The 16,857-nt window shown below is 36.7% G+C and overlaps 3 protein-coding genes and 1 pseudogene across 3 annotated transcripts; 1 reads left to right on the top strand and 3 right to left on the bottom strand.

The window, feature by feature from the left end:
• On the top strand, nt 7–577 carry LOC104790643 (indole-3-acetaldehyde oxidase-like). Its single transcript, XM_010516423.1, has 2 exons — nt 7–178; nt 262–577. Exons 1-2 carry the CDS (start codon nt 25–27, stop codon nt 489–491), a joined length of 384 nt encoding a protein of 127 aa, XP_010514725.1. The 5' UTR covers nt 7–24; the 3' UTR covers nt 492–577.
• On the bottom strand, nt 604–3,415 carry LOC104790641 (protein AIR2). The gene is made up of 7 exons (XM_010516421.1): nt 2,992–3,415; nt 2,669–2,815; nt 2,408–2,569; nt 2,166–2,324; nt 1,811–1,927; nt 1,470–1,673; nt 604–1,366 (listed from the first exon to the last, which is right to left on the bottom strand). Exons 1-7 carry the CDS (start codon nt 3,274–3,276, stop codon nt 923–925), a joined length of 1,518 nt encoding a protein of 505 aa, XP_010514723.1. The 5' UTR covers nt 3,277–3,415; the 3' UTR covers nt 604–922.
• Nucleotides 4,134–7,284, bottom strand: LOC104790640 (annotated as a pseudogene).
• LOC104790639 (protein FATTY ACID EXPORT 2, chloroplastic) lies at nt 7,458–9,427 on the bottom strand. Its single transcript, XM_010516420.2, has 3 exons — nt 8,924–9,427; nt 7,994–8,128; nt 7,458–7,786 (listed from the first exon to the last, which is right to left on the bottom strand). Exons 1-3 carry the CDS (start codon nt 9,366–9,368, stop codon nt 7,647–7,649), a joined length of 720 nt encoding a protein of 239 aa, XP_010514722.1. The 5' UTR covers nt 9,369–9,427; the 3' UTR covers nt 7,458–7,646.

Here is a 16,857-nt window from a genome sequence, read left to right as displayed (position 1 = left end):
TTTGTGCAAGGACTTGGGTTTTTCATGCTTGAAGAGTACATAACAGATTCATCAGGACTGGTTTTGACAGACAGCACATGGACATACAAGATTCCGACCGTTGACACCATTCCTAGACGGTTCAACGTCGAACTACTAAACAGTGGATGCCATGAAAAACGCGTACTCTCTTCTAAAGGTCAGTCACTCGTTCCTTCACAAAAAAACATTTCAAAAACTTGCAATCAACATTTTCGATCATATCGTTTGTCTAAAGTGCAGCCTCGGGAGAGCCTCCGTTGCTACTGGCAGCCTCGGTGCACTGTGCCACCAGACAGGCCGTTAAAGAAGCACGCAAACAGCTATGCATGTGGAAAGGTGAGGATGGTTCCTCCAGTTCAATGTTTCAGTTGCCTGTTCCGGCTACAATGCCAGTTGTGAAGGAGCTATGCGGTCTAGATATCATTGAAAGCTATTTGGAGTGGAAATTATGCGCAAACTCAAAATTGTGAGCAATAACAAATTTATCTGTACTTGTTTACAACTATAGCATAGAGATTGACTTCTATCACTGTGTAGGAATATTTTCCTTTTGCTCTGTTTCCTTCTATCAAAATACTCAAAAGTCAAATCAAAATTATAAATTATAAATGATGTAGCAATTATGCTTGACAAATACAAAATTCTCTTCAAATGTTAAATTAAAGAACAGACATAACGAAGGAAAATTCTGAGGAATTGAGTAAAGGGGAAATGAGGATTGAACAAACTACCTGTGTAAGAGAAGAGAAGAGAAGAAAATAACAAGAAGCTGCCCCTAAGCCCGAATCAAATACAAGAGGTCTACGGAAGCTACCATCAATCCCAGCAAACACCATCAAGCATAATAGATTCCAAGCTAGACTGTGTCCAGCTTTGACCTTGACCATATCAACTGATACTACTACCGTTCATAGCTCCATGCATACTCTCCATTGTAGTGAGCTCTGCCATGCCTTGATGGTGCAGGTTCATAACTGTGATTCTGATGAGGCTGCCACCTTGATGGTGAAGGACCCGAGCGATGCCCACCAGAACTGAATCTTGGAGATCTATAGTCATTACCTCTATGTCTACTGGATGGCCTAAGGTTATATCCCGATGGTGTAATGGGAGACTTTGGCCTACTCATCTTTCCTCTTTGGAAAGGTTCTTCTTCTGGTTCCTCTGCGGTCCAACCGCCTCTGTGTTTTCGTTTCCGTGGTGAAGTCTGAGGCTGTTCTTCTTTATGCGACTTTTTATGCTTCTTAGTCTTCCCATTGGATTCATAGGGAGTCGATTTGCGTTCCGAGTTCTCTTCATTTTTCTTGCGAGATTTACGCGACGGTGTAGATATATCACGGTCCCTCTATATGTAGCAAAAAGGCAACGCTGTGAGTCATTATAACGTGAGAGAAAACAAAAGAAGCGAAGAGCTCAAAGCACCAACTGTAGAGAGAAATAGAGCCTACCTGGGAGGACTGGGGGCATTCACGAGCGAAATGTCCTACTCTATCACAATTGAAGCATACACTTGGTGAATCTCTTCTCTGTGAAAAGCTTACACTGGAAGAGTTAGGGCAGTCGCGCTTCAAATGCCCTTCTCCCCCACACTTAAAGCATGATGGACTGACAGAATCATTTTCGTTGCTTTCATCATAGTGTCTACCACATGCCTGGAGAGAATTCTTTTAATTAGATAATAAGTTCTGCATCTTTCTTATAACTAAAATGAAATATAGATCAATTCTGTTCAGAGAGCAAACTCAGTCGACAGTGTGGCTAATTCAAAATCAGAATCTCAATAACTTACCAGTCCAGTATGACTCAGTTGACCACATCTGTAGCAAGATACAGCCCATGACGGTGAATTACCAGGTTCGACACAACAAAGATGGCCAAAGTTTTTACAGACATAGCATTGTATATCCTGGTCAAAGTAAATACAACAAGATATACAATCAGAGATTAGATGTAGTAGAATATATATCCTCCGGTTAAGGAAAGTCAAGAAAAAAATGATAAATCCAGACATGGTCATGATCTGTTCCTTTTCGATTAAAGGGTCTTCTTGTTGATTGAAATTTTAAAACAACAATAAGACAATAACAGAAGGAATAAGAAATGAATCATATGCCAAGTAATGAATTTCAAGAAAACAAAATTACCTTCAAATCTTCCTCAGAGTAGTCATACGTGCACAAAATCATGTCATGTCCAAAGTCTCCACATCTTAAACATAGAGCTCCTTTAGACCCGCTTTTGTACTTATTCGGACAATCTTTAGCTCGGTGTCCACTTTTTTTGCATATGTAACAATCATGTCCCTGTCAAAATAAGGAAAAAAATTACTCAGCAACCCAATGCAACAAAAATATCTCTAAAACTTCTATGGTCTACCAAATCAAACCTTTGAACATTGCCTTGCACCATGTTCCAAACTCCCACATATAAAGCAAGGCTTCCTACGCTTGGTAGGAGTTGGACAATTGACAGTTATATGACCTTGCTCCCCACAACTATAACAACTCATCCAACCTGCATCAGGAGGATCAAAGTATCTTGCTCCACGCTGAGATAACACAAAACCCCCAACAATGGTCATCATCACAGAGATGTATACTGTTTACCCAAAAGTAAAAAAAGGCAGTGATTCATTCAATCAACTCACAAGAAGCTTTTTCAAAACCAAATTGCTAGATGGTTCTCCATCTTTTGGTTCAGCAGATCTCTCAACCTCATCATCTTCACCTTCACCTTTTACTACATCCTCCACCACCTTCTTCTCCTCCTCATCTTGGTCTTTCCAAACAATAGGCTGATACAAAATTTAGAAAAAAAAATCGAGAGGCATTAAACACACAAAAGCATCAAACTTTCCTATTGCAAATAGTAGGAATTTAAAGCTATATGTAGAGCAATTAAGAGAGACTATAATAAAAACTGAAACTGAAATGAGAAGAAGATATATAGAAGAGAATCCTTCATACTGACAATTTCGTTAGCAGCTTCTAACTTATTTCTCTTCACCTTCTTCTTCTTCTTACTACTCTCAGAGTCCCTTTTAACCTTAGACGTTCCTCCATTAACCATAACAGTACTAACTACACCAGAATCAGAGAGATCCAAATCAACCTTGTTCCCAACATCACGCCTCGATAAAGCCTTCTCTAATATCTTCAAGCTAAGATCTTCATTAGCCTCATCATCGTCTTCATCTCTCTCTTCCTCGTCTTTGCCGTCATCAAAAACAAATTTTTCATCTTTATGCTTCGGCATGACTAAAAAAATATCAAAACCCAAAATACCAATTCTACACCTAGAACTCGAATTGAGCAGCTTAATCGGCCAAGGGTTTCGAATAATTTATTTCGAAAGTTCGAATTTTTTTTTTTGTGGGAGACGGCCGGCGGAGGAAGAAGAAGAAGACTAAAGGGTAGGGTTTTTTATTGCTCAGTTTACAGTTTTACCCCTGAGATAATTAATTGTTTTTTTTACAAGGCAACTTCAACAAATGTAACGGTTGAGAAAATTGCCAATAATAATTATAAATATTGCATTATTCAAAATTACGAATGTCACAATTTTTTTTATAGATATTGCATAGAAATTTGGGGGAAAAATCATATAAAAAGACAGTAAGAATTCAAAAAAAAAAACGTGGATGAAGGAGTAGTTCACCAGCATCGGTAAGTTTCACATTCATGTGAAATTGTGAACTTTGATTTGTCATAAGTTTCACATTCATATCATATGAGTATAAATCAAGTTTGCATCCAAAATAAGATGTGCCATATTGCTCTTTTAGTTTATATGTGCCAGCTAATTCGCTTAAATCTTAATTCTTTCATCAAAATCTAACAAGATAAATATATTTAAATTCCTTTTTGAGGGAGATTGTGAAACTTTCATAAAGATTACCAATGAAAAACATTTGATAACAAATATACTTCAAAATATTATTGGGCTTCAGAATTTTCCGCTATACATTTCCTCTATTTCGAAATGAAGATTAGAAGTAAGTGGTGGCTCACAATTTAACCAAATTTGGTTGTAACTTGTAACGTTCTACTCTGGTTTTGTGACTCTGCCAATATGGCTTAAACACACTTATGTATTGATTTTATAAATTTAACAAACCCCTGAACCCTATATTTTGCATTGAGGGTTGGTTAACAATGAAAACAGTTGTCGCCAATGTATTTACATGTATACATATTGTTCCAATTTTTTTTGGTTCAGAGAAGGATATATGCTCAGGGAATGATCAGGGCTAGTCTTTTCGTCAATATATATCCCATCCTTACATTGCTTCAACAATACATGAGACAGCTCAATTCTCAAACTGTCTAAACCAGTCGACGATAGTTTTCGAAAGAACTCGAGTTTCGCTAAGAGGAATGGTCTTTAGCGCCTGAGCCACAGCATCTGCAGGTGTGTAGAGAGACCCAATCTGCCATTTTGGGTCCTGGAGAGAACATAATCAAACCCAACTACAACAAGATGGAAGAAAAAAAACAGAACAGTGTTGTTTATCTGCAGAACTACTAGCTCTAGTATTGCTTGGTTATTACCTGTATGCAAGGTGTGAGATGGTTTCCATTCAGCCGGACCTTTTCAAGTGTACCACCAATAGATTCTATCCGAGGCCTAAGGGTTTCTTCAAGCAAATCAGTCTCATCGATTGCATCCGAGTTGAATTGTACCTGCCACAAATGTTGCAGGAGACAGAGACACAGACACAGATTAGTTATGACTTTTGAGTAACAAAACAGTCTTTATGTCCAATAAATTATCCCATAAATGTAAACCAGCGCAAATCTTGTCAGAAACACACTCTAATAATCTCTACTCAAGATCAATGTGGACAGACACGACAGTTTGCTTAGCAGTTGGTTCACTCTTCAGTCGACCTAATTAATGTAACACCATACGTTATTCAATCAACAGACGTCCCTGTAATGTGAAATGGTGTTTCTTTTAACCATAAAGCTCATATAACTCTAAATGAACCTGAGTGCATTACCAGTAAAGTGTGAGGAACATTGTAGGAGCACTTGAAACAATTGCGATTCTCAAGTGGTGACGGTCGAAATTCAGACACCCCTTGTCCAACCTTCAAAGAACAACGAATAAAGAACGAAAGTTTCAAAAAAAAAAAAAATTATTACTAGGGCTTGGCTAATTACAAGGGAACTACAAAAGCTCATTCTTCGATATAAAGTCAAGAAGTCTTTACTGAAGAAATACCTCACCAAATACTGAGGGCAACTGATACACCAAATTAGTAAATGACTTCAGAGCTTCTTGATCGTTATTCAGAAACGTTGTCCCAGCTGTGTCAAGTAAAAGTTTCAGCACATCACCTGTAAGTGAGCACAAGTGCAAAGATATTAGCTTCTTTTGATTCACAAGAACCATAAGAGTCTTTTTGGTGCATAAATGATACAGAAAAGGTAAAAGGCATAGTCCTCCAACTTATGTCAACATAAAATCATATCCCTGGATAAATTAGGACGCACTATCCAAGCTGAAAGGTTAAAGATGGATGAAACAGGACAATATGAACACTAACTAGAGAAGTTCATTCATTCTTTGCTAAGATTCAATAGACAAAAAGACTGAACCTTGTTTCTACTAGCAAGCTCTAATTAATAGATTATTTGAATTAGACCATATAGCGTAAGTAGTAACACCTGAAGCATTTCGAGCCATTTCATATACTGGAGAAGCTTCCACGACTGGCATCATCTGCTGGATGAGAGGACCAAGCTGCAGAGGAACAGAGGAAATCTAAGAGACAAGCAATCATAGTCTCATTTGTTTGGTTCATCCATTTGTAAACTACAGGATCAGATTGGCTTTCATATTATTGAAAAATCAATTCAGTTCAAGAAGCATTAGATAGCAACAAAATTCCAAACATCAATCAATATTGTGAAGATAATAGCCCCAGCACCAAGATCAGGCAAATAAGAACGTTTAGCTACTTTATTTGTATCCTGGGATCTCTTTCGGAGTCATATAACTATATAATGAAGGTTTAAATAGGGAAATGTAGGAGAACAATGAAAATTAACTAATACACATTCTAAACCAAGCAAAGCTTAAGAGACTAGTCATAAGCAATGGTGATATTACCTGCTCAAAATATGGAACTGCCTCAGTCGCTGATTTATTGTTGAATGAAATGATGGCATTAACCTTTCAGAAGAGATATAACATAATCGTCACACTTGCTTAGAATTAAGACAAATAAAAAAGGTAACCTAACCTTTGGTATCTTGGTGATCTAATCTTTGCTGATTTTACTGATATTGAAAATTTTAGCTCACAAGTAACATAACCTTTGGTATCTTCTCAGCAAAATAACTTCCGGTCAAAACTTGTAACAGTGCACCATTACTGTATAAAAAAGTTCACAGTAGTCAGCATTCAGGACATAGAAAATTCATAGGGTTGATTGAGCAAAAAAAAAAAAAAAAACACATATAGAATAAAGTGAGAACACATTGAATTGAGGAGAGAAGTGAAAATTTTACCCCACCTGTGACCAACTGAGAAAACAGGAAGGTCAGCTAGATCTTGAGGATTCAAGTTTGAAGTTGGAATTCCAGATGAGACAATCGTGTCCAAGCAGGAATTGAACCTCTGATAAACCTGCTTAGCAGCTTGTTCATGATCAAATGTAACATTGTACGGCACTGATACTATTAAATACCCTTCCTTTGCCAGTAGCTCCTTGAGGTAACTACAAATCATACAGACACAAAGGAACATTTTTTTGAGTTTTAGAATCAATCATTTACACATGTATGAAACCAACGCAAGCAATTTTCGAAGCACTTCATGACCCAAAACTCAGCAAATCCATGGAATTATAGAAAGCCATAATCTACAATTACAAAAGCTTTATTCATCCTAAGCAGATAAATGATAATTAAACTAGTCCAATTCCTATAAACATCTAAACCCAGAATCATCAACTATCATCGTACCTATAGGTGAGTTCAGGTACAGCTCCAACGAAAGCACCTCCCAAGAATTTAACAATGGCACGCGGTTTCTTGAATCTAGGAGGAGGAGGGATGACCAGACAAGAGTCAAGCCTCGTGTATACCTTATCGTTTCTGCTGCGATAGTAACTTCTTCCACTCGCAGTGACTCTGAGAGGCACGGCTCGAGCTCGTCTGCTAAACAGAGTCGCCGGAACCACTTAGAGTACCCAGGAAACTCGAACTGGCTAAAGCAAACTCCATTCTTCTTCTTTTTCCCCGTACAATTGTGGAGAAGACGAAACAAATGTAAAAGTAAAAACACTTGTCCTTTTTATTGCATTAAGTAATTTTTTTTTTCTCTTTAAATTTAGTGATTAAATTTTGTTGTAGCTTTAGTGAACTCAATTGGTTCCACGATTGAGAAACTAAAACGCATCTAAGTTCGGATTCTGGCCTCAGAGCTAAATCCATAAGAAATAATAAAGGTAAAAGGGTCTTTCTCTGGAACGTTTTGCTAGTTTTTTTCTTCTTACGGTTCATACAAAACAAAGTAGCAAAAGCTGCTTTACACCGTGAAACACACACAGAAAGAAAAAAAGGTCAGACACTTTGTAATAGATTGGACTCGCGAGTGCTGGCTGCTGCTGCTGCTTAGTGAAGGCTGCGCATGATACCGTGTATGTATCCTCCGGTCATGATGAAAGACATGATTGACACGACTCCAGCCGGAAATATCTTCTTCGATCCCATGTATCGGGTTCCCATCACCCACGTTAATGCACCCGCCATCACTTTTTTATACAACACAAACAAACACAAGTGTTAAGGCGGCAATCTTATCAGGCATCGTAAAAAGATAAAGACTATCATCACCATCCAAGAGTCCAACTTTTGATCCTTTTTTCAAACTAGCCAATTGTCAAACTAGGATTAAGCTACGACTACCAGATGTGAGGACTTGACAGAACTACTCTGCTGTTGGATATGTTTTTCCTTACCTACGCCAATAGTTGACGCAAGAACTGGTTTTGTTGGGAGCTGTGTGAACACATACATCAGAACAGCAGCTGACAGTCCACCTGCAAGGAGTGATTTCTGGCTACCACTCTTCAGATAACCCATCAGTCCACCAACTGCATCAAAACCATTTAACAGTTCATGGGCTTTTGAGCATCACTTTCTAGGCAAGCATAACATCAGTGTTCTTATATACGCTATATCTGTGAGTCCATAATAAAATGGGAAATTAACTTCAGCTAATAAGCATACACAGGACAGGATACAGACTGGACTAACTTTGGATTGTGAAACTCAGCGATCTGAAACAAATTAGTAACATTATCTCATAGAAAGAATCTTAAAGGCATCAACAAGGACAGTAACCATTCAATTTGAACCTAAAGCTATGACAGTCAGATCCAAAAAAAAAACCTTTATTATTGCATCAAGTTATGCAGAATTCAAGTCACATCAAAACCCATCTTTAGCAAATCTGCAACAGCAACTAATCCTCTATGAACCTTTTTCTTCTCACAAATACTAACGAGTGTGAAGATAATTCTAACTCCTTATTCATCTGTGGGAGTATCTAAAACTCCCCAAGATAAATCAACTTCTTAAGAACATTCAAAAAATGGATTCCACTAAAACACTAGAGTTCAGGAAATCATCACTGATCAGATTCTAATCCCGGATAAAGAATTGCGAAAATTTTGCTATCATTACCGCATCCACAGTGATCTATACAAACCCCAACTTGAAAATCAAATCTAACTGACGAAGCAGGTAAAACCCTAAACCCTAAAAGTGCCAACAGATGACAAAATTGAATCTCTCACCTACAACAAGATAATTGATAATCTTAGCTTCATATCCAAGTTCTAAAATCCTTATGCATAACAATGGATTCCACAATGAAGATATCTCACCTCCGACAAGAAAAGCGTAACCAAGAGTCAACTTCTGCGACATTGACAAAGGCGTATTCTTCTTCCCATCACTCTCCTCCTCATCACTATCTCCTTCGTCGTCATTTCCATCGCCGCCTCCACCACCGCCGCCGCCAAATTTATCACCTCCAATTCCACCACCTCCGTCATCGATCGCAGGCTCAACTTCAACAGCTTTGACTCCCGAAGCAACGCAGTTAGCAGTAATCGCACCGGTGATCGTCTTCTTCGAGTCAGAGGGAACTACAGCACCGTGAGGAAGTCGTCGATGACCAGATGCGAACGCCAGAGGATGAAAACCGTTGGAATTGAGGAATCTGACACTTCGGATCGGCGAAGCAACGGAGGTATTGAGTAGGAAGAGATTGGGTCTGAAGTGAAGGAGAGAGGACTGTGCAGAGGAACTCAAAATCAAATCCGCCATTTTCGTCTTCTTCGCAAGCTTCGTTTAACGACTAAAATTTTACTGATTGATTGATTGATTTTTTCTCTCAGATCAACGAAGCACGTTAATCAAATAATGAACCTTAACCGGCTATCTGTAAACCGGTTTTCATTAGGACTTACTTCGGTCCAATTGGGTTCGTTAATTTCCAAGTTCGGTTTAAAAAAATTCTAGCCAACATTGACTGGATTCGAACTTCGATTCTTCATTTGGTTCGGATCATGTAAAAATACTGAGTTCCAATTCCAAACTGAAACTGAAACAACATTTATATTGGTTTGTTCGATTTAAATTCCGGTTTTCTTATTATATAACTTCAGTATATTTTCTATACGTTTCAAATAATTTCGGTACACTTCGGTTTTCTTTGGATGATTGGTTTATGCTTTATACCAAAAATCAGAGAAAATAAAAACTTTTAGTGTTTTTGGTCCGAATCAGTTAGTTGCTAATTAAAACAATAATAAAAGTTTCTTCTCTGTTTTTAAGCATATATTATTAAAACTGATCTGAATTACCAAAACTCCGGTTTTCTCCGGTTTGGTAAGTTAGGTACGGTACATCTGCCTAAGTCTTACATTTGGGCCCATAGTTATTGCGGGCCTAAAATACCAAAAGACGTCTCTTTGGTCTTCCATCCCACTGTGTGTGGTAGTTTCAATGCAGAAAACGAGAAGTCCAAAACCATCGCCAGAGGAGAACCACCGTCGAAGTCGCTACTTTATAATAATAGAAAGCCGTTGGTTGATTGTATTCTAGTGAAACAGTGGAGATGATTACTACTGATAAAATGGAAGAAACAGTGAAGGGCATTCACAGAGAAGCTAAATCTCAGGAGGACATGGACCACGCTGAAGCACTCGTACCGGAGACAGTGGCTCCGGCGAATAAAAGAAGTTTCTGGTTCTGAAGACGAATGCTTTATTTATAAGAATTAACAATGAGGAGTAGTAGTAGTAGTAGCTGATGATTACTTAAACAAAAGAGTATAAAGAACTGTTCAAACCTGTTTTTCGTTGCAGATTCACCTGTTGATTACAAAGAGACAGCAATTAAAGTTCACATGCTTTAACAAAATCTCGTACATCACAACCAAAAGCAACTGAAAATTTTTAGTATTTTTTCTTTCCACACCAATTAACGAGGATCGTAAAGTCATTGATTGTAACTCTCTATTTAAAGACGCGATACTACTTTATCGTCTCTTGACAAATATTCTCCATCTTTCTTTATGGAATCAAGTTCTATATCAATCGAGATTTTGATCCAAATACTATCTTTTGAATTAGGTTAATTAGTTACAACTTACAACTCTATTAATAATTATCCTTTAAATAGTATAAGGGATATTTCATCATTACATCATACTGTATGCCATTGGCATAAAGAACATAATTTGTGGAATATTACATCATGTACATGCCATTGGCACTGGAAAAAAAATCTAAATGTTTAAGTTTTAAATTTGTAATCCTTATTATCCATGTAGCCAAACATCGTGATAAGAATATCACATTATATTTGTATTTTTTTTCAAAATAAAAATAAGTATTTTTCCGTCAAAATACATATTTTATTTCTGGAAATCAAATAACAATCTAATTTTCCAGTTTTATAGGAAAATTTTTTAAAATAAAATTAAATAGATATACACATGAAGAGTATTGCAAAACATATACTTAATAAAAAATACTTTAAAAAGTTTACCAGTATAATAAAAAGAAATTGAAAAGGTTGCAACCCTAGCGAACAGGATGAAAGCATAGAGGATGATGGTCGGCCGCTGGGAGGAACTCCAGTGACATCCCTAGTATGGGTGGAGAAGGTGCAGGGTAGTATTGCGGGAGGAGTTCTGGCGCCAGAGACGGTGTTAAATGATGAGTTTGTGGTTTTAAAGATGAGCTTGGAGTTTCTAAATGGAGAGGACGGTGAGCCGGATATCACAATCGGTAATGAGGTGTTAGAAGCTATCAGTAGTTTGTATCGGCACTATATGATCGTGAGAGTGTTGGGCCAACAAATCATTATTGATTCGTTGAACCGAAAACTTCAGAAAATATGAAAGCCGAGAGGAGGTATGGAAGTGTTAGATTTGCCGAGGAAATTCTTTATGATTCGATTTGACCTAGAAGAGGACTATACGATAGCGGTGACTGGTGGTCCGTGGAGGGTGTTTAGGAGTATCCTAATGGTTCAGGCATAGTCCTTAGACTTTGATCTAGACGGTGTGGATACGAATCTGTAATCTCTCGATGAACTATTACCATCGGTCAATCCTAATGGGAATAGTAGAATGATCGAAAATTAACACGCGCGCACACAAATGTTGTTTTAAAGGGGACTTGAACCCTTCACCTCTTGAATTAGGTGGTGCATTCATTACCACTACACCATTTATATCAACAAGTTTAATGTAAAATCAAACAACTTTTATATTCCATCTGGTGCAGTTGCACCACTCTCAGCCTCTCTGCCAACATGTGTCCACTTCTTTATGAAATGTTAATTGTGGTTGGTAGTATAAATAGTAGAAAATTAGTTGTAAAGATTGTTTGGATATAAATGTATATAAGAAATAATATAGATTCCATTTATTTTTTAATGAGTCTAATTTTTTGTTTTGTATGTGATAATATTTTGTATAATATTTTATTAATATATCAAAATATATTTTAAAAATGTTAATATAGATGATGGAAGTGGTTAAGATAATGTGAGATGCTCCATAGTTCATGCATTTATCCACCTAATTTTGATTTCAGTTAACAATAAAAAGTTGTCTTTCTAACTAACAAAAATAAAGAAAAAAAAACGAAAACAAAAAATGACAAAAAAAAAAGTGGTTTTGGAGTCTTGGTAGCTAAAAAAAAAATGCCGCATTTAACCAGATTTTTTTTTTTCTTTTTCAAAATTTCTAATATGATAAACTAATTGTAAACATTGTATATTGGGATGGCTCTGAGATAACCAATAAGGTAAAGTGTTCTTTGAGATATGAGTTTACTTCTCATAGTTGCAAATTTAAATACTTATAAAACTAGAAATTGGGAGACTCATATTAGAAATGAGTCGTTGTAATACTCAAAAGGGATATTGGGGGTGTCTACTCACTCAAAGTGTTAGTCAACCAACCAAAGCATAAAAAAGAAGATCATATCTCACATGGGGCCTTGTAATCCCCAAAGCTTTAGCTGACACTTTCTCATTTGTCTTTTGAAAATCAATGTATCTGGTTTTCTTACTCTTTTTTCATTTTCTTATGCATAATTTCTTATATTTATATGATATATGGTGGTTTATATGATCAAACAGTGAAGTTGTAGCCTTCTAATATAGTTTTTTTTTAATGATAATTTGTAAAACAAAAATGACATTTCACAGAAGAAAAGAAATAGTGAATTGTGCTAGGAATAAATTAATTCAGACTATATATAAATAGTTTACCTTTTGTACCAGCAGAAGGTCTTTTAGTTTGTCATAAAAAAAATTTCATAGATATTCTCTGCAATAGATTATAAAATATCGTTGGCTACATCTTTTTTTGAGCTAGTTATCAATTGATTGGATTTAAGTTTATTCGGAATATACAAAAAAGACCGAAGAACGTACGTTAATCGATCAAGTGGGACTCAAGACAAACAAAAACACCCATTCAACCATGCAATATGCATCTTTTTTTATAAGATCGTTTCTTAATTAGATTGCTGATCCAATTCACGCAATGAAAAGATAGAAATTTATCAGACATAATTATGAGTAAAATAGGATACTGGAGCATTCTAATGAGTTAACGAAAGTTCACAATGTAAAATGTTCAACCTAGCTAACTTACGGAGCGCAAGGAAGCAACGACAATCAATTTAATCAATAGAATCAAAATAATCGATTATGACATGCTTTTTGAAGCCGTCAAGATTTTAATAGATCTACCGAAAACAATAAAATAATTATGAAACTCATATTTAATCAAATCGTAAAAATCAACAGTTGAAAAAAATTATAACCATAAAAAGACTATTTAAATATATAAAAATAAAAATTATCTTGGTATCTCAAATTTTGACTCCTTCGACCTTCTACCAAAATTTTACGATGATGTTGTTTCTTCTTTTATCTTGTAAAACCGTTCGTATAAGAGTCATGTATCCATTTTTTTGTTTGTTTATTGTAATCGAAAATCAGTATCAAAAGGAAAAAAATAATTCCTAAACTGAAAAAAGTATATATATAATAAACGAGAAATAAAGGGAGGAGAGTCGTACTCAATGGTAAAACTGCTACGATATATGAATGAAGTATTACTAAGATATAAAAAGAAGAGAGTTACAGAACGATTAAACTTTATAATGATGGTCCTTAAATTATAATTAGGTGAAGAAATGGGACAAATCCTTTCCACATGCATATGACACATGATGTCGTCTACTAACAAAAACGATGGTTAACTCATATATATAAATAAGGTGGTCTCAATCTGACACATCAGTTTCCGAACTATCTTACTCAGATTCCATTACTTTAGAAAGTTTAAAACTTTCATATGTCAAATGCTCTACCTGCAAATGTCACGTCCTACCTTTTTTTAACTTATAAACCTAATAGATATATATATAAACAAAAATTGAAAAGGCATATTTGTTAATGCACAAAATCGTCCATACTATTGGCATCATTGACTTAATTAGTGGCCTCTTTGATTTGATTAATTCGATCGAAGCCTTGTATTACGTGACATGCATGCAATGTCCACCACAAACTAGTTAGTTTATACAATTATAAAATATTACTTTTATAATCATTAAAATATACTCCTTCTGTCTCATAAAAATTGATGTTTTGAAATATTCTTTTTGTCCCACAAAAATTGATGTTTTGTAAATTTCAAGAAGTATTCATTGAAAATATTTAAAATTTTGAATTGTTATTGGTTTAAAATTAAATAATATCTCATTAGTCAAAAAAAAAAATATTTAAACTCAGTAATCATTGTTTTCTTAAAATGTGTAAAAGCTTCTAAACATCAATCTTTATAAGACATAGGGAGTATATAAGAATTCTCTTTTTTTTTACCAAACATTAACTATAATATAACTCTAAAATTGGTTCTACAAGCCGGAGGAAAAATATGTACAAAAGAAATTGCAGAGATTAAAGATCTAGAAGACCGAGCGAAACAATCCGTCTTCTGAATCGATGTGCGTGATATCTTAGACATGGAAAAGAGAGGAAAGAAAGCGCATAGCAGGTGAAAGTCATCTAGAAGATTAAAATATATGGGCCATTCTTCAAGAACTTGAATCATCTAACTAGTACTGCACAATCCGTCTCGAAGCGCTGACAAGCAACCCCTCCAGCAAAGATACCCTCCATGACCCAAAGCAGAGCTTCCAACTTCGAATGGAGCAGAGAAGGACTTTGTCTCAGACATTGTAACGCTCGTAACCCGAAAACTGTTTGTGTACTTGGTGTCGAGCGACACCAAGGGGTGTCGGTCGACACTAGCAACGTTCGGATTAGACGGTTAGTTTCATCTCCAATTTTGGTGCAGTTTAGTGTAGTTTGAAGGGAACCCTAAACCTTCCATATAAAAGGAGCATGTCTCTCTTTCTTTAGGGGTCTTGATCCCCAGTCGATTCCTTCCCTTGAAGGAGAAGAGAGAGAGGTGGTTGTATCTCTTAGAAGAGAGGACAAATAAGATGGTTTTGGGGGTGGACAGAAAAAGGAAAGAGGTTGTGATGTATTGCTCAGGCATGGAGGAAGAAAGGAAAGCACCATTGGTCGTGTGGTGTTGTTCTTAGCCCAGATTCGTCCCTAACCCAGGTAAGAAGGTGATTTGGTGCTCATCTAGGGGGTTGAGATGTGTGAGATTAATTGTGATGGGGTAAGTTGGATTGCAAAGAATCAATGTGTCGCTTTCTATGGCTATAGGCTCTGTGAATGCGTGGTTTACGTGCTAAATCGTTATGATCAAGTATTAGTTGTTGAATTGGTTTTTTATGGCTGATAATAGCCTAAATTTGAATTCAGGTCGTGTTTCTAGGTTGGTGTCATTCGACACCATTGTGGTGTCCGTCAACACCAACACCTGTAGATGGACTGCGCGTACTAGTTCGAGATAGCTACTTCAGAGCAACATTTGGAGGATGAAATAGAGTCTGATTTGGCTGAAATTTGGTGGGGAGCTTAGTGGTGCTATAAAATTCATATCCAACGGTGGGTTTGTGAAATAGACTGTTGATTTGGGATTTAATCAAGTGTTTTTATTGTGGTCTAGCATAGACAGTTTTGCGGTAAGATTGGGGTGTCGAGCGATACCAAAGTAGTGTAGGTCGACACCAGCATGTTTTTGTGTGTTTGGGTCGTAGGAGAATGTATGTAGTTAGGTTTGGATGAAGAGATATTGACGGAAGTGATGGTGTGGGCCTCGGTGTCGACCGACACTAGGAGAGTGTTGATCGACACCATGTGTGTTGGATCGCAAGTGGTGCATTGGGTGACAATCGAAACCAGATGGAGGTGTCGATCGACACTGGAGGAGTTGATAGTGAATTGAAATATTTGTGGGGAAGTGTTAACTGTGGCTGGACAGAATCAAATAATCCAGTCCACCTCTCTTGTTACTCGGTCGTTAGGGATGGTTGGTTGTGCGACTCAGTAACTAGATGAGGTGGAATTTGGTGTATTTGTGGGAGTTTTTTAAGGAGCGATTTATACGGCGGTTGTATCATCGGAATTATGGGGTTCCAGTGAGATCATTTCCCGTTGATTCTGTGTGAGGATTGGGAATCCGAGTGCGGTTGTTTCAATTGGTATCAGAGCGTATATGGTTCTAGGACATGTTCTTGAACGGAAATAGACTTGTCTAGGTCGTGGAGACGCAGTAAGTGTTAAGGAAGAGCACAAACGTTTTGTTGAAGTGATTGATCCATGTGTGATCAAGTAGGAAAATGTTTTATGGAGTAATCCAAGGATGGAGTTCTGAGAAGATAAGTGGGAGACTTACTTCGTCGCGGTGATTTAATGCGAATGAGAATATTCGTGGAATTTTTGGTTAAAGCAATGGTTGTCGGAAAGTGATGTTATGAAGCTTCTAGATAGATATCTAGTATCTCAAGTAAATGGTGTGTACAAGTTGGTTGTAATGTGGGTGGCAATGGAAGCCAGGATGAGAATTTATTTGTGGTGAAAATTTGTGAATGTTTAGATGGAGATCTAACATTCTGACTAATGAGTTTTGAAGTTCGAGGAACTTGCGTTATCGGCAAAGATATGGAGAGAATGTTTAGTCAAAACACAAACATTCTAAAGTCAGAATGGACAAGTGAGTCCGAATAAGGAAACCGTGAACTCAATGGAGTGTTTGACGGAAAATCTAGATGGTGGTCCAGTGATTCTAGAATCTACTGAAGAAAAGTTGTTTGGAATCTGAGACTGAGATTTTTACTGGAAAATGGTAAAGGAAAATGAG

This window comes from Camelina sativa, chromosome 6 (assembly GCF_000633955.1).
Source record: "Camelina sativa cultivar DH55 chromosome 6, Cs, whole genome shotgun sequence".
Lineage (NCBI taxonomy): Eukaryota > Viridiplantae > Streptophyta > Magnoliopsida > Brassicales > Brassicaceae > Camelina > Camelina sativa.
The sequence above is the reverse complement of the archived record's forward strand: the minus strand, read 5'-3'. Positions and strand labels throughout refer to the sequence as shown.